Source organism: Euleptes europaea, chromosome 4, assembly GCF_029931775.1.
Source record: "Euleptes europaea isolate rEulEur1 chromosome 4, rEulEur1.hap1, whole genome shotgun sequence".
Classification (NCBI taxonomy): domain Eukaryota; kingdom Metazoa; phylum Chordata; class Lepidosauria; order Squamata; family Sphaerodactylidae; genus Euleptes; species Euleptes europaea.
The window spans coordinates 72932324-72950945 of record NC_079315.1 but is presented as its reverse complement, the minus strand read 5'-3'; the positions used below and the strand labels follow the sequence as shown (position 1 = coordinate 72950945).

The 18622-nt window shown below is 42.7% G+C and overlaps 1 protein-coding gene across 1 annotated transcript in view; it reads left to right on the top strand.

The window, feature by feature from the left end:
- The window catches only part of FER (FER tyrosine kinase), a 176119-nt gene that overhangs the window by 87789 nt on the left and 69708 nt on the right, over positions 1-18622 (top strand). The window contains exons 13-14 of the mRNA XM_056847980.1: positions 13970-14026; positions 16158-16273. Coding sequence (XP_056703958.1) covers positions 13970-14026; positions 16158-16273 — 173 coding nt within the window. The remainder of the gene's footprint in view (positions 1-13969; positions 14027-16157; positions 16274-18622) is intronic.

Here is an 18622-nt window from a genome sequence, read left to right as displayed (position 1 = left end):
TTTATTGGAAAGAAAAGCTTTCATGATCACTGTAAACCCCTCCCTCCAAAATTCAGTTGGGCTGTTAGAAATCCCTTTTGATAGTATAAAGTGGTCTCCTAAGAACTGTGAATATTATTCCACCAAGTAGAGAGGTCTTTGCTACCTTGACCTCTGGCTGCAGCCCCTGAAATTACAGGTTGGGGAATCATGAAGGGTAGTTTGAGACAGCCTCTCCTTGCACCAGTTCAAGTATCCTGGCCCATGGAGGCAATATTTGGGACCCCGCCCAAAGTGACTAGTTATTAGTTTGAAATACTCAATACTCAGTTCTGAGGAAAGCAGTGTTCTGTGCACATGTTGCTGTTGTTGAGCCCATAGGCCATGAGTAGCAGAGAAATTCCTATTCTGCCATGGAAGATTGCTGTGTGACCTTGGGCCAATCACACAGTTGCAAACTAATGTACCTCACAGGGTTGCTGTGAGGATCAAATGGAGGAGAGGAGAGTAGTGTAGCCTGCTTTGTGTCTGCCCAGAGTGGGACAGGGTGCAAATAAAGTAAAGAATAAGTAAATTCTCAGACTAATTCATAATATAAAAAGCTGAATTTGGAATTGATAGTGAATATGGAAAATACAAATACAAGTTTGAGAAGTGAGCAAATTTCTGAAAATCCTCATCCTGCACGACACTCTATCATGCCTGGTTCTGAGACACCCTGTGGTCTGGTGAGTCCATCTCCACTACTTCATCACAGATGGTTCCCAGAGAGCAGTAGGGGTCATGGACACAGCTCAGATTCAAGGGCTGGATCTCCTTCTGCCTCAAGGTATGCATGGCCTCATCCTTACTTTGGACACAGAAGGCATGCAAAGCTTTGTTCTTAATTCATACAGCGGCTTCTTACTCCTGGAAAGATGATTCCTGGGGTTGTGGGAGCCATGTCGGGAACAGCCATGTGGATCAGTGGGCCAGAGTGATGAGGGACAAGAGTATGAAGCTGACCCTGTTCCCCAGCAGAGCTGCACTTGCAAAAAAGGAAGAGAAGTGATTTCACCACCTTGTTCTTCCTCACTCCATCCTCCCTAAACCATGTGGCTCTTGTGACCCTTGGAATTATCCTTCCAGGGAGTAGTAGGAGTAGCGAGGATTGGAGAAAAACTTTGGGTTCTCTGCACAGTGGTAGGATACATGCAACTATGAAATGGTCTCAGAAAAATAAACATACTTTAAAAGGAAAAATATGTCTGTACTGTAATTTTGTTTGCTCAAAATCAACTTGTGCATATAAAACAAGTCTTTTCATACATAGGCATAATGCACAAGACAATTCACGGATAATGGAATTAATTTATGGACCATTTAAGAAGCATTCATTTACTGACGGCTTGTAAAACTGACTTTAACAAGGCAACAGAATTTGCATATACACGTCAAAGAGCTTTTTTTCAAGTACCCATGAAAACATTATTGAGGGAGCAGATAAAATTTTGAATAATCCTTTGGCACTGAAATATTTGCTGGAACTGAAAATTTTGACTGGAACAAATGTGTAAAGCTTGAATAATAAAGCCATCTAAAGGCAACACTTCTAATGCAAAACACAGGTGACTATTAATGTGCTAAAGTAAATAGAGGTAACAGCCTCTGACAGCTGTCTTGATTGCATTTTATAGTGCCATTTTGTTTAATTGTTCCTCTGAAGGATTATATATCATATATATTCTTCATAAACGTCATGTCATCTAGTTCACTGTGGAGGGCTTATCCACCCCCCAAAATATTCTTCACCCATGAAGGGGGAATCAGCTGAAATCAGCCTTTTTCCGTCTTGTAAGAGCACGGCATTTTGTTCAGGAAGGTCCTGAGTCCCTCAAAACAGCTAGCCCCAAACTCTTAGCCACACCTTGGTTTCTCTTATCCTCTTCCCCCCACCCTTGCTCAATAAATAATAAACATTTTTTGCCTGGTTCCTGATTGTAGTTGATTTCCTATGTCCTGTTCAAACTGAACCAGTTCTGAAACCGAATATTCATGCTTTCAAGGAACTTGGGCAATAGTCAGTTTTATTCCCAAGGGAAACATAAAAGGAAAACAAAAAATTAAATGAATAGTTTAATAAAGAAGTTGGATTTCATTAGTAGAGGTATGGACCTCCTTTGTAGCTGTTTGGCATAATGTCTATCATACCTGTTAAACAGAGGAACATTCTTGCTTTAGTTTAACTTTGAAGCCTCTGTTGTGGAAAGTGAGCAGGCAGGAAGATCATGGAAGAGGAAAGAAGATGGATGGGAAGGAAGCAGGAAAAGGGGAGAAGCTGGGAGGGGTGAAGGAAGTGAAGACTGGAGAATAAGCAGGAAGGGAGCAGGGAGAAGAAGAAGCTTTGACAGCTGCAGGGGTAGAGGGAACAGGGAGGTAGTGGGGGGAGGACCAGTGGGGAATGGAATTCCCTCCCCCTATGAATCTTTGCAGGTCTCCTTAAAGCTCTACAAACACCTTCAAAATCAATTTGAAAACAGGAGAGAGAAAAATGAATGTATGTATTCCTGGTAGTGTTAGTTCTCCAACATTGCCTCATAGTCTCTAAAAAGTTATTGTTTGCCCACCTTAAAAACACAGTTCTGATATTTCCTCCTGCTTGTCTGTTAGGGTCCTCCTCATGTAATATCTAGGAGTTGGTTGCATGCATTCAGTGTGTATTGTTTCTACTTGAGAGTCCCCGCTGTACTTTTTCTCATAACTGTGTAGAGGGTTTCTGCTTTTCAGTCACACCTTTTCTTGCCAGTCACACCTTTTCCTTTCTGGCAGAGATTGGCTTTGATGTAAGATTGCTTTGGAGGGGAAGGAGCATGTTCTAATTCTTGTGCTAACTCCTACTCTCAAAAGTATTTAATTAAAGTAGTCTCTATTTGTAACATTTCTGTTGAAATGATTGGTGTAGAGTGACAGGTCTTTAAGAATCATGCCCTGTGGATAGCTTTCTTGTCTACTTACAAACTTCTGATGGTTGAATGGGATAAGTTGGCAATACATCAAAAGCTTTTTCTGACATTAGTTTTGGTTTGTTTTTAAACTTTATAATAAAAGGTTTATAATAAAAGGTTCTGTAATTCTGTATCTTAACAACCCTGTTAGTATTCTTATTATACCTTCCTGGTTCTTATTATACCTTCCTGCAACCAGCAGAGCAGATTACTTCAGTGCCACCCAAAAAATAGAGGCAGCTTTTTGTTGCTTTTTTACTATGTTTGCTTGCTGTCCACAACTTGCTATTAAGAATAAAACTGTAAAATACAAAATGATAAAAACCACAGACATCAGTAATCCAAAAGGGCTAGTTTCCCAAAGCACAACTGAGCAGAATTTCTTTTCACATTCTCCATGATGTTCCTCGATAGTAGTAGAGGTAAGCTTGTGTTTATTTACTTACATGCCCTGCCTTGCTTCTCAATGGAGCCCCAAGTATGTGACTGGCCCACAGTCAACAAGCTTTGATGGCAGAGTAGGGATTTGATTCTGGGTCTCCCGGTTCTTAGTAATAGCCCATGGGAACAAGCTCCAGAATTATAATGAAAAAGACTGCTTCTTGTGGAAGCCAGTCAGTGGGGTGTATCCTATCCCTATCCCGTGACTCCACTGGGCAAAGTTTGAAGCCTTCCTCTGGTCTAATGAACCTTCCTCCTACTTCAGTGGCTCTTCCAAAAGTTGGAACTTGAAGCAGGACTGTATTCGCTGATCTTAAGATTCATGGAAGATTTAGTAGAAGGGGGCACTCTCTGTATTCAGGGTTTAAGGCTTTGTAGGCCAAAGCTAGCATCTTAAAAAGAACACAGATACAATATAGTAGGACTAGGCTGACTCAGAACCTTTACAAATCAGGCAGTGGCATTCTGAACTATTTTCATGAGCAGTCCATGCTGAGTGTATTATAGTAGCCAAAGTTAAGAGTTTATCAAGGAATTAGTCACAGTGGTCAGGTTTGTATCTACTACTAGTAGAAGGTGCAATTGTCTCATAAGCTAAAGCAGGTAAAGCGTTCATTGGCTGTCACCCTGGAGAAAAGGGATAATGCTAGGTCCAGTGGCAATCTCAGGGTTTGAACCTGATCACTCCGTCATCGGATGGGTGTTTTCCCATCTGTTCAGTCCTTCACACTTTGGGCTTCTCTGGATTAGGTTTAAATGTATTCATGTGGTCCATTACCTGTTCCTGGAAAGAACTGAGGTATGTCATTACCTGACTTAGATCAGATTTTTAAAGACAGTGAGCTGGGTGTCATCATCATTATTATGATTCTGCGTGCTGCAGTGTGACGTAGATGTTAGTATCATCTAGTCTATTGAGCAAATTTCCAGTTTACTTTTGAATAATCAGTACCTTTCCCTGACAGGGACCAAATGTACTAAGAAAACCAATTCATCACCCCCTTCCCAACTGAGCAGATTTTTCAGTTCTTACCTCCCCCGCCCACCTCAGCTATTGATAGCAGAAGTCATTGTTCTTCAGAGGCAACACTTTTTTCGTGTTCCATGTTGTGAGTGGAAGGATCTTTTAACCAGAGCATTGAAGTGTCTTCTAAAGATTACTTGATCTTGCTTTATCAAGAAATAAGAAGGGAAGAAGATGATGACTGAAGTCTCTCTTAATTAGTGGTGTAAAATTTTCCAGAAACTTTAAAGCCATGAGCCCCACCCCACAAATTGGCAAAAAAAATATATATGCAATAGCTTTCTTTAATATTGAGACAAAACTTATTTTACTGCTTTAGCAAAGTAAAATGAAGTATTTTATACCTAGAATATGATAGTGTAAATATTTGGTATATTTATTCAAGCAGGGGACCCACACTGGGGTATCGTGTCCCCACCCACTATTTTCTCTTTCCCTTCCCTGAAAACCTCCATAGACCCTCTCCTTTTCCTGCTTCCGTCTCTCTTTCAAACAGAACAGCCAACCTTTCATCATCTGCCCCCCATATTCAGCTCCACCCCTCCAGCATCTACTATGGGAAAAGTATGGCCTTGTTGTATGTTGCTGACCATTGGGCCAGGCCCAATTGCATGGTAGGGAGTCCCATAAGAACATAAGAAAGGCCCTGCTGGATCAGACCAAGGCCCATCAAGTCCAGCAGTCTGTTCACACAGTGGCCAACCACGTGCCTCTAGGAAGCCACTAACAAGATGAGTGCAGCAGCACCATCCTGCCTATGTTCCACCGCACCCAAAATAATAGGCATGCTCCTCTGATACTAGAGAGAATAGGTATGCAGCATGACTGGTATCCATTCTAACTAACAGCCATGAATACCCCTCTCCTCCATGAATATGTCCACTCCCCTCTTAAAGCCCTCCAAGCTGGCGGCCATCACCACATCCTGGGGCAGGGGGTTCCACAATTTAACTATGCGTTGTGTGAAAAAATACTTCCTTTTATCTGTTTTGAATCTCTCGCCCTCCAGCTTTAGCAGATGACCCTGTGTTCTAGTATTATGGGAGAGGGAGAAAAACTTCTCCCTGTCCACTCTCTCCAAACCATGCATAATTTTATAGACCTCTATTATGTCTCCCCTCAGCCGCCTTCTTTCCAAGCTAAACAGCCCTAATAGTCTTAACCGCTCCCCATAGGACAGTTGCTCTAGTCCCCTAATCGTTTTGGTTGCTCTTTTCTGCACCTTCTCAAGTTCTGTAATATCCTTTTTTAGGTGTGGTGACCAGAACTGTACTTGGAACAGTATTCCAAGTGTGGTCTCACCATAGATTTGTACAAGGGCAGTATGATATCAGCAGTTTTATTCTCTATTCCTCGTCTAATTACGGCCAGCATGGAATTTGCCTTTTTTACAGCAGCCGCACACTGGGTTGACATCTTCATTGAGCTATCCACTACCACCCCAAGATCCCTTTCTTGGTCTGTCGCTGCCAGCACAGATCCCATCAGTGTATATGTGAAGTTGGGATTTTTTGTCCCAATATGCATCACTTTACACTTACTCACATTGAATCTCATTTGCCATTTTAATGCCCATTCTTCCAGTATGCAGAGATCCTTCTGGAGCTCTTCACAGTCCGATTTTGTTTTAACCACCCTAAATAATTTGGTGTCATCTGCAAACTTGGCTACTTTACTGTTTAACCCCAGCTCCAGGTCATTGATGAACAGGTTAAAAAGCACCGGTCCCAACACAGATCCCTGAGGCACCCCACTGCTCACATCCTGCCATTGTGAGAACTGACCATTGATTCCTACTCTCTGCTTCCTATTTTTCAGCCAGCTCTCAATCCATAAGAGGATTTGTCCTCTTATCCCGTGACTATGAAGTTTGTTTAGCAGTCTTTGGTGGGGGACTTTGTCAAAAGCATTTTGGAAATCCAAATACACAATATCCACAGGCTCATTCCTGTCCACATGCTTATTGACGCTTTCAAAAATCTCTTAATAGGTTAGTGAGACAGGACCTACCCTTACAGGAGCCATGTAGGGTTTTGCCCAGCAGACCTTGCCCTTATATATGCTTGACAATTTTATCTTTAATAATGCTTTCCACTAATTTACCCGGAACAGACGTTAAGCTAACTGGCCTGTAATTTCCTGCGTCCCCCCTGGAACCTTTTTTATAAATGGGTGTTGCATTGGACATTCTCCAGTCCTCTGGTACAGAGGCTGATCGAAGGGACATATTACATATCTTTGTTAGAAGTTCAACAATTTCCCATTTGAGTTCTTGAAGAACTCTAGGATGAATACCGTCTGGTCCCTGTGACTTGTTCGTTTGCAGTTTGTCTAGACCAGGGGTGGGGAACCTCAGGCCCGGGGGCCGTATGCGGCCCCCGAGGACATTTTTTGTGGTCCTCAGGAGCTCCGGTAACTCTGCTGCGGAGGGGGGGCGCAGGGCGGCCCTCCCCAAGGGTGTTCCTGGGGCCACGGCTTACAGCGTCCTTATAGCGCCCTTTGGACCTCCTCTCACCGACTGTTGGTTGTTGGTCGGCGAGAGGAGAGGGGGAGGGACTCTTCCCCCAAGGCTGCCCCCTACAGCTGCGGCGTGCAGGAACGCTGCGGCACATTGTAAGCCCCTCTCACTGCCTGTCGACAGTTGAGCAGCGGGGGGGGGGAGAGGCCGGTGGCTCCCGGCGGCAGAGTATGCATGCGGGAGCCGATTGGGCTTGGGGGGGGGGCTTTTATGGACTCTGGGGGGGGAGTGCACGGAGACTGGGGCCCGGTTGCTTGGTGCTCTGTGCGCCGCCGGGTGTGTGTGTGTGTGGGGGGGAGGTGGGGTGGCTGGGGCCTGGTCGCACAGGCCGGCATGCGTGGGTGTGTGTGTGGGGGGGGAGGGAGGCTTTTCTCTCTTCCTCTTTTTCTGTCACTCTTTCTCCTTTCTCTCCTTCTCTTCCTCCCTCTTTTTCTGTCTCTTTCTTTGTCTCCCTCTGTCCTTTTTTTTCTTTTCCTCCGTCCTTTTCTTTCTTTCTTCCCCTCTCTCCATTTCTTTCTCCCTTTCTCTCTCTTTCTCCCTCCCTCCCTTTTCCTCTTTCTCTGTTTTCCTTCCTCCCTTCCTCCCTTCCTCCCTTGCCAATTGGCTGTGGGCTGTGCCCCCCTGGCACCTCGTTTTCTGGGGCCCACCGCTGGCTGCCCTCCCACCTGGGAGGGAGGAGGGGGGCACCCTGCAGGCCTTCTCTGGGGGGCCTCCCCTGGGGTTGCCAACCTCCAGGTTGTGGCTGGAGACCTGGCAACCCTAGCCTCTCCCCCCCCACGGAGATCTACACCTGGTATGGCCCCCGAAAGATGTTATAAATGTGTGAATGGCCCTTGGCAGGAAAAAGGTTCCCCACCCCTGGTCTAGACGTTCTAGGACTTCCTGCCTTGTTACCACTATTTGCCTCAGTTCCTCATTTTCCCCTCTCCAAAATCTCTGTTCAGGAGAAGGAATCTGCCCTGTATCTTCATCAGTGAAGACAGATGAGAAGAATTCATTGTTTTTCAGCAATCGCTTTATCCTCCCTTAGAGTTCCTTTACTCCCATTGTCATCCAGTGGTCCAACCGCTTCCCTAGCTGGTTTCCTACTCCTAATATACTTAAAGAATTTCTTATTGTTTGTTTTGATGTGTTTAGCAATATGCCCCTCAGAATCTTTTTTTGCATCTCTAATTATCTGCTTGCATTTCCTTTGTGCAAGTTTGTGTTTGCTTCTGTTCACCTCGTTTGGGCAAACCTTCCAGTCTCTGAAGGAAGACTTTTTTTCTCTAGTTGCTTCCTTCACCTTACCCGTTAGCCATGGTAGTGACCTCTTGGACTTATTACTACCTTTCCTGACCTGCAGTATACAAGCTGAGCCTCTAGTAATGTGGACTTGAGTAACCCCCAAGCCTTTTCAAGAGATTTAACCCTCCTAACTGTTCCTTTCAACTTCCTCTTTACCAGTTTTCTCATTTTAGAGAAGTTCCCTCTTTTAAAGTCAAAGGTAATTGTGTAAGATTTCCCAGTCACTTTCCCACTTGCATATAAATTAAATTTGATGCCATTGTGATCACTATTGCCAACTGGCTCAACTACATCCGCATCCCGTATTAAATCACTGCTAGCACCACAGAGTATTAAATCCAGGATCGCCTCCCCTCTGGTTGGGTCTATGACCAACTGTTCGAGGGCACAGTCATTTAGGATGTGTAAAATGTTTTATCCCTTTGGCTTGACTGGAGCATACATTTATCCAATCAATATGAGGGAAGTTGAAGTCTCCCATTATTACTACTTCATTACCTTTACATGCTTCCCTAATTTCATTCTCCATCTCAAGATCACCCTGAGCCATTTGGTCAGGGGGCCGATAGAACGTCCCCAGTACTAAATCTCCTTTGGGGCCCGAAATCATCACCCATAAGGATTCTGTGGACAAGTCTGCCCTTTTTATGGTCTCCAGCTTATTAGACACTATGCCTTCCTTGATATACATAGCAACATCCCCTCCAATATGCCCTTCCCTGTCATTTCTATACAGTTTGTAACCAGGGATGACTGTATCCCACTGGTTCTCTCCCCTCCACCAGGTTTCTGTAATGCTCACTATATCTATGTTTTCTCTTAAAACCATACACTCTAATTCCCCCATTTTTGCTTGGAGGCTTCTAGCATTAGCATAGAAACACCTCCACACTGTTTCTCTCTTTCGACTTGCCTGGCATGTGCCTTTGGGCATCTTTAAGTGGCTACCCATCATTTTTTCCCCATTCCCTTTCATGTCCAAGTAATTCCCATGTGGGCAATCTGAAGCAATTTTCCCTTTGTCCGTGTGCACTGAGTTTGCCCGAACCGGATGCTTCTCAGCTCCTGTCGGCTTTCCCCCCAGGTTCAGTTTAAAAGCTGCTCTGCCACCTTTTTTATATTACACGCCAGCAGTCTGGTTCCATCCTGGTTCAAGTGGAGCCCATCCCTTTTGTATAGGCCTGGCTTGTCCCAAAATGTTGCCCAGTTCCTTACAAATCTAAAGCCCTCTTCCCTGCACCACCGTCTCATCCGCGCATTGAGACTCATCAACTGTGCCTGCCTAGCTGGTCCTGCATGTGGAACAGGTAGCATTTCTGAGAAAGCTACCTTGGAGGTCCTGGCTTTTAGTCTCCTGCCTAGCAACCTAAATTTGGATTCCAAGATCCCGCAAAGACTTGCAGAGGTACTTCACTTTCCCTATATCCCTCTCCCTGCACTATTTCTTCTTTTCTTCCTCCTGGCAACCCCTGTATCCTCTCCTGTTTCTCTGCCTCATTCTCTCCTTCTCAGCCATTCACTAATCTACCTTTTATCTGCCTTCCATTTTCTGCTATATTAATATTTATTTACTTCATTTGTACCACAACTTTTTTTACAGTGCGGACCAAAAGTGTACATTATTCTCTTTTCCTCCTTTCTATCTTCACCTTTCTATCTTCACAACAACCCTGTAGGTTAAGCTGCAAGAATATGACTGGCCCAAAGTCACTTAATGAGTTCCTATGGCAGACTGGTTATTTGAACCTGGGTCTCCCAGACCCCAGTCTGAAGCTGTAACCTCTATACCAGACTGGCTTTTGTAGGGTAGCTGCTGTTGAACAGTAGCATGCAGCTGGGCTTGGGTGAGACATACAAGTCATAGAATCATAGAGTTGGAAGGGACCACCAGGGCCATCAAGTCCAACCCCCTGCACATTGCAGGAAATTAACAACTTCCTCCCCCCTCCACACCCCTAGTGACCAGAAGATGGCCAAGATGCCCTCCCTCTCATCATCTGCCAAAGGTCACAGAATCAGCATTGCTGACAGATGGCCATCTAACCTCTTCTTAAAAACCTCCAGGGAAGGAGAGCTTACCACCTCCCGAGGAAGCCTGTTCCACTGAGGAACCGCTCTAACTGTTAGAAAATTCTTCCTAATGTCTAGACGGAAACTCTTTTGATTTAATTTCAACCCGTTGGTTCTGGTCCAACCTTCTTGAGCAACAGAAAACAACTTGGCACCCTCCTCTATATGACAGCCCTTCAAGTACTTGAACATGGTTATCATATCCCCTCTCAGTCTTCTCCTTTTCAGGCTAAACATACCCACTCCTTCAACCTTTCCTCGTAGGACTTGGTCTCCAGACCCCTCACCATCTTTGTTGCCCTTCTCTGGACACGTTCCAGCTTGTCTACATCTTTCTTAAATTGTGGTGCCCAAAACTGAACACAGTACTCTAGTTGAGGTCTAACCAGAGCAGAGTAAAGCGATACCATCACTTTGCGTGATCTGGACACTATACTTCTGTTGATGCAGCCCAAGACTGCATTTGCCTTTTTAGTTACAGCATCATACTGCTGACTCATGTTCAGTGTTTGGTCTACTAAGACCCCAAGATCCTGGCCTCTTTAGGCTCCTCCCATTTTTCCTTCTCATAGGAATGGTTTGGGATTGCGCCTTCAGTATTTTATTTTTAAGAAATGCCCACCCTTCTTGAACTCCCTTCTCCTTAAGTATTTCTGACCATGGGATTCTACCTAGCATAAGTTTAAGTTTGTTAAAATTTGCTCTTTTGAAGTCCAACTTACATGTCTGACTACGTACAGGTTTTCCTCTCCCCAAGATTGTAAATTCCAAGAGTACGTGGTCACTACTACCCAGGGTGCCTACTACTTTAACCTCATCGACCAGTTCTTCCCTGTTGGTGAGAATCAAGTCTAAGATAGCAGACCCCCTTGTTTTCCTGCACCTGGGAAGTGTCCACACCTGTCCACACTTGGAGAGAAGTGACTAGTGGAGTTCCTCAGGGATCTGTGCTGGGCCCTGTGTTGTTCAACATCTTTATAAATGATTTGGATGAAGGAATAGAGGGGATGCTTATTAAATTTGCAGATGATACTAAATTGGGAGGGGTAGCAAATACGGTAGAAGATAGAGCCAAGATGCAGGATGATCTTGACAGACTGGAGAAATGGGCTAGAACTAATAAAATGCACTTCAACAAAGAGTCATGTGGTATCACGTGGTTGCTGCCAAGCCCTGCCCAATGAGTCTTCCCTCAAAGAGGAAGACAGCCCTGGAAAGGGCCCTGCCCCTAACCCCTGTCTTTTTACTGAGAGAAACTAAGCCTGAAATGCTGGCAAAATTATTGTAGTTGCCTAGCAACAGCCACTGAGGGCATCTGTTTGTTAAAGCTATAGGTGCTCCTTTTATAATTTTTTTATTTTTTAACCCCCAGCGTATTATTTTTTTAGATGTCACATTTTCCTGCAAACCTGGGGTGTTTTTCAAGTTTGTAGAAAGATCTGTGTTTGTTCACGGCTCCAATCTCTGGTTTGGCCAGGTTGAGAATTATCATGTCTGTATTTGGCATGTTTATTAAATATAAATGGTTTGGTCTTCTACAGGCAATTACATACAGTACTAAAGAGATACAGAGAGCAGCAAACAGTTGCATTCTCTGCTACTTTAGTACATGTATATTAGCTAGGTTGGCTGTTGGGTGGGAAGGAGATAGAGTTGCCATCTCCAGGTTGGGAAATTCCTGGAGATTTGAGGGGTGGAACCTGGGAAAGGTGGGGTTTGAGGAGAGGCGGGACCTCAGAATGGTATAGTGCCATAGACCCCACCTTCCAAAGCAGCCATTTCTTCCAGGGGGACTAGGGTTGCCAACCTCCAGGTGAGGGCTGGAGATGACCCAGAATTACAACTGATTTTCAGAAGACAGAGATCTGTTTGCCTGGATAAAATGGCTGCTTTGGAGGGTGGAGCCTATGGTATACCCTTGCCTCACCAAAACTCCCCCTTCCAAGGCTTCAGCCCCAAATCTCCAGGAATTTCCCATCCTGGAGCTGGCAATCATACGGGGAACTGATTTCTGTAGTGGGAGATCCGTTGTTATTCCAGGAGAGCTGCTGCCACAACTGCTGGGGGTGGGGAAGCAGGTGGGAGGCCAGTAGGGTGATGGGGGCCCAGAAAGAGTGATGAGGTGGGGGGGCAGAAAGAGAGCTGCTTGATGATTACCTCACTGTACCTCAACAGTCAGAAGGAATGGTGGGGAAGAGCAGGATGACCCATGAGTTTTACAGCTTCTTTTCTGCTCTTCTAATATTTTAAAAATATTTCAAAGATGAATTATCCTTGTAAATAGAGGATCTTTCTGATAATTCAGTCTTGAAGAGTTTTAAATTAAGGTTATGGTGCTACTCGGCAAAACTGATCCATTGCTCATAGGCAGGATACATGTAATCATTGGGTCTCTTTGGTGCGTAGTTACCCAGCTCAGTGCGAAAACCTAATTTTGTCCTGTGATGTAGTGGTGAGAGATTACCAAGAGGTATTTTAAAACAGACAACCCATATATTATTGCAAGGGAGGACCTGCAAGGACTCATGAAGGATGGGAGATTCCATTCTCCTCCTCTCATGGCCTGGCTTTGCTGCTTCCACATCCTTGCCAGCCCTGCTGCCTACTATGCTTCTGTGGACCTGCTCCCCCTCCCCATCTAGTTCCACTTCTTCTCAACCTCCCTTCTCACCAAACCAGGACCTTTTAACCCTGGTTGGTTCTGTTTTGTGTAATTTTGGGTCCACACAGAGGCTGCCCTTGACTGTTAATGTTGGAAGCCTTCTTCTAGTGCTAGGAACCTTCTGCTTGCACAGAGTCTTACGGTTGTGGAAGAGATCATGTTGCACTGCAAGAGGCTTGCTTGCGTTGGAGAAAGCTCCACCATTAATAAAATGGAACCTTTAGATATAATCCAATATTTTCAGGAGGGTTTAATCAGTGTACATCCACCTGTTATCAAATGCCAAGAAAAAGATGATAGCGACAGAAGGCAATATTGATCAGTAGCAGAGTGGTCTGAAAAAGAGATTTAGCAAAATTAAATTTGTCATAGATTAGTTAGTGCTACACTCATTGTTCCAAGTCAAATTGGCTGTATGAGCAGTATGATTAAAGTAAAGTAAGTGCTACACTATACACTTAAGCTGTATTATGTAACAGAATGTTTGTATCACCATATAGCACTGTAATGTATGTTTTCTGTATATTATACTACTCTGAATATTACTGGAGTATGGTATGAGCCTACATTTTATGTGTTGAACCAATGCTAATATATAGCTAGTTCATCTGCATAATAAAAAACAGCTTTTTCCAGTGTGTTGCAGAATGGTCATTTTGTTGGCTCAAGTCAACACTTGGATTTTACTGCAAAACGAATTACCTTGTTTTTTACTGAAATAAATATTTTAAATCAGCAATGGGTATATGAAAAGCGTGTCTAGTTTTATATGTATACTATTACACCAAAACCCTGTGATAGGAACTTGCCATAAAGATTCTAATATCCTGTTGTGCAGAACATTTTAAAATCTGTTTTATAGATTCTTGGGGTTATAAGTTCTCAGCATGTTATTGATTGAATAGCCCAACCGAAGGGTGACTATAGCTCTATTCCTAGTACCTCAAATATATTGTATAAGAAATGTATTTTTATGGATTAAACATTGGTGTTTTCTTCTGCAGGATAAGAAATGGGTTCTCAGTCATGCAGATGTTACACTGGGAGAATTACTGGGCAAAGTAAGTAATCAACTTGTTTATATGAGAGAAAAAATATTGAGCCTTGGAGTCTGAATTAAACCAATGACTAGGAGAGCTGTAGCATTTCTCTCCCTCCCCCCTTTCCATGTACAGCTTTTCTGTGAATAAAGAAACAGGTTGCATTTTGATTTTCATCACAGGAAATATGGGTAAGATCAGCCAAAGCTAAGCTCTGTTAAGAATCTTTGATTTCATTAGGAGACGAAAGGCCTCTCCCATTGAAATCAATGCATGCTTTAAGTATTTTAGACTTTTGTTTTACGTTTTAAATAATTTTAAAACTACCGTACTTTGTGTTAGAATGTACTGGAAACATAGATAAACATCATGAGAATATGAGAATAGTTATATGTCAGTTAAGTTCCAATCATTCTAAACAACGAACTTTCCAACTTCTTGCAAATGACTAGTTCCCAATCTTTTCCCATTTTCCTTTGCTGCCACTGTAACTGCATCTTTTCTGTAGGTTTGTTCTACTAACACTATGCAACCAGCCAGTAATTACTGACAGTTAATAGCATTGGAGATCTTTTATCATCCCAACTGGGTACAAGTGGAATAGAATTTAAGTTGACACGTACATGCTTGAAATCAAAGGGACTTGCACCCACAATGTTTACATGTTCGAAATGATAAACTGAAGACCATGGGAATTATCTAGCCCCTGGCCAGCATGCACAAAGAGCACCATGTTGAGGGGAGTTGAGATGAAGGGGGGAATAGAGGTGAGGTGGCTCATTATTTTTATACTCCACTTTTCTCCACAATGGAAATGCAAAGAAACTTACAACATTGCTTTCCCCTCCTCCATTTTGTTCTCACAGCAACAACCCTGTGCAGTAAGGTTAGGCTGAGAGTGAATTAGTGGCCCAACATCACCCAATATGCCTTCATGGCAGAGTGCAGATTTGAACCTGTGTCCCCCATATCCTAGTCTTACACTCTAACTATTGCACCACTCTGGCTGTTAATAGAAGAATGACTAGCAGATACCTGAAAAGTGCCTTATCAGTATTTTGGTATCCAGAGCATTATTCAGTATTCTTGGGAATACTAGTATCCCATTCTGGCATATTCTGAAAATAGTGGAGAATATTGCTTTGGGGGCAAAAAACTCTCTATGCATTTCCTGACCTTCTGTGACCAAGTTGAGGAAGGCTATACCACTCCAATACCCAAGGGATTATGCGCAGAGCTTTTATTTCTTTCTGCTGTCTTTGCACATGGTACATACATTTCAAATAGAGGTCTTGTGGAGAACCCCCTCCCTTTTGTGTGAGAAAAATATAACAGAAAAGAATTATTCTAAGCCACTGGCTATTAAGTTGAAAAATATCCCAGATCTTTATCAGATATGCTCTGTGATCTGCTTTTTGCCTTAAAATTGTTTCCCTATGGTTGTCCCCAGTTCTCTAAAGCATACAATGCATTATTCTTCAGAGGTCTGCTTAGCTCTTTCTGGACTTCGACTAGTGTCTGTGACTAGGACAAAAGTAGACTTAATTTATTCTCCTTGTATGCAGGGACTCTGTAGACCACAGTGTGAAAAAGGAAGCTGCATTAGTTGGACCAGTGGTCTTGATCCTGCAGGGCATTTCTTATGTTCTCATGTTTATCTCATTCTACACTGTGAGCCTGATAAAACTTTCAACAAAAAATGAAGGCAGTTGGGCAATGATGTTCATAACTGGCAGCTCATGTATGAATCAAGGATTTCCACTGTTACTAAAGTCTGGCTTGTAAATAGGCGTGCCAACCTCCAGGTGGTATTTGGAGATCTCTCACTAGTACAACTGATCTCCAGATGACCAAGATCAGTTCCCCTAAAGAAAATGGATGTTTTGGAAGGTGGACTCTATAGCATTATACCCTACTGAGGTCCCTCCCCTCCCCAAACTCTGCCTTCCCCAGGCTCCACCTCTAAAATCTCCAGGTTTTTCCCAACCCAGAGCTGGCACCCCTACTTGTAACTCACATGTGAACTTGTAAGAATATTGTTCCTCAGTGCAGTTGTGTGTAAAGCTTTGTGATATTTTCTGTATTGTGAAATTTTATTTAGCTGAGGACAGTACTGTGTATGTTTATTGACTATTAAAACCTGCAATTTCAGGGTAATTTTGGTGAAGTGTACAAGGGAACACTAAAAGATAAAACTCCTGTTGCTGTGAAAACCTGTAAAGAAGACCTTCCTCAAGAGTTGAAAATAAAGTTTTTATCAGAGGCCAGGTGAGTAGTGAAAACTGAAATAATATTTTTTTGCAAATCCATTAGATACTTAGTACAATCCTAAACAGACTTACACCCTTCTAAGTCTATTGAAGTCAGTGGGCTTAGAAGGGTATAATTGTGCTGAGGATTGCACTTAAAATGTACATGTACATTATACATAGGTTTCACATTAGATTAGCTAATGAATTCTCTTTGAAGAGGGAATGGGTCTCTTGGAAGGAATACATTGAAGGCAATCAAGCATCATATTGAAAATGAAAGCTATAAACTGTTTTTTTTTAAAATGATTTTATTGTATAAAAGGGAGAGAGGAGCCCCGTGGCGCAGAGTGGTAAACTGTAGTACTGCAGTCGAAGCTCTGCTCACAACCTGAGTTTGATCCCAATGGAAGTTGGTTTCAGGTAGCCGGCTCAAGGTTGACTCAGCCTTCCATCCTTCCGAGGTCGGTAAAATGAGTACCCAGCTTGCTGGGGGTAAAGGGAAGATGACTGGGGAAGGCACTGGCAAACCACCCGTAAACAAAGTCTGCCTAGTAAACGTCGGGATGTGACGTCACCCCATGGGTCAGGAATGACCCGGTGCTTGCACAGGGGACCTTTACCTTTATAAAAGGGAGAAAGCTATAAACTGTTGATAGAAAGTTCACTCATATGCACTCAGTGGAAATGCTTTAAATTATACATTCTTATTGCTAACAACAGTAGTTGACAAAATGTCACTGCCATAATAACAGCTGTAGCTGGGAGTCCTTTCTAACACATGAAAATATATTGAAATCATATTGTTTTAATTTTTTGCCATCTTAAAAATTAACGAATTTATTGCAGCTAACACTTCTTGGGTAGAGCCTGTTTCGCTAGATGCATAAATTTATTTATTCATTTAAAAATTCTATCCTGCCTTTCTGCCCTCAGAAGGGCCACCAAGGCAATTAACAAATTAAAACATGTGCAATAAAATCACACTGTAAAACCACCCTGCCAAAGTAACATACATCATTAAAACAATTAAAAACAAAGCTAAAATACATACAAAGACATATAAACAACAATTAAAACATTGGTCAGGAAGGAGGGATCATGAAGGGGAATGCCAAAGGAAACAAAGGAGACTTCACCAGCTGGTGGAAGATGGCAACATAACTGAATCCTGAGTCAGCAGATAAAACTACACATGGGGAAAAACTGTGATCATTAGAGTTCAAAAGCCCCAAGCAGTATACATTTCTATGCAAAATTCAAAAGTACGAGATAGGTTTAGTGACCATTCTCATCAGCAACAGTGGTGCTTAATACATTTCAATCTATTATAAAATCCTAATTCAACAATTATTTATCCAGTAGTTATCTATGCTACAATAAATCTGTTAGCCTTTGTAGTACCACAAAGTTCCTTTTTATTTATAAGGAAAGAAAGCAATTATAACACCCATTAAAATGCTTTCTGTTGTGGAGCAATTAGTCCTTGCAGTCCTCTACTGTGGGCCATATTCCTCTAATGCTTGGAATTTTTGGCTCATTAAAAGACTTTGTTCTTGCATGAGTAGAAGGTGCCTAACATTGGCAGAATACCTTCCACATCAGTGGATTGCTTCTGCAATGGAAAAGGGCACCGTATACGTGGAAACAATACTTAAGATCCAAGTCTTTGTTTTTTGTAGAATTGCTATGTCACCTCCCCAGAGAACCTGATCAAGACAGCTGACAAAGTAAAACGTTTTTTTAAAAACCCTTAGAAGTTGTTAATTAAAAAGATAGGTGGAGCATAAAGACAACAAATAACATTAATCAGCTTAAAACGAGTCTCAAAATAGTTCCATCTAGAAGCAGGCTGTAAAATATGGTGAAAGTTCAACCTCTTAATTAAAAGCTTGGGTAAAAAGGAAATGTTTGATTTGGATCCTTAAAGTATAGGGTTGGTGCCAGACCAACCTGAAGGGGAAGTGTTCCACAGATAAGGTGCCACTGTCTCTGGTCATTATCCACTGCAGGGGAGCACAGTGAGCATGGTTTGTGGGGAAAACCTTAGTTGGTTGGGTGATGGGAAAAAGTGAGCCTTCTAATAAGAGTGGTCTCAAACAATTTAATATTAAATGTATCTAAAATAAAATAATACCCCAGAAAACCGCGAACTATTTCTATGAACCTGTATTGTACTGTTTAGGAACTAATGAGAAAAGTGAGGACAGAAAAATCGGGGCTTTCCTTCCATCAATTTTTACTTGATTCATCTATTCATGTCTGTTGGGTTGTAAGAAATGTCAGAAATGGCATTTTAGGTTACTTTATTATACACATCGACATGATATTTGTGTTGTATCAATCAAACTGGTCGTGTAACATACTA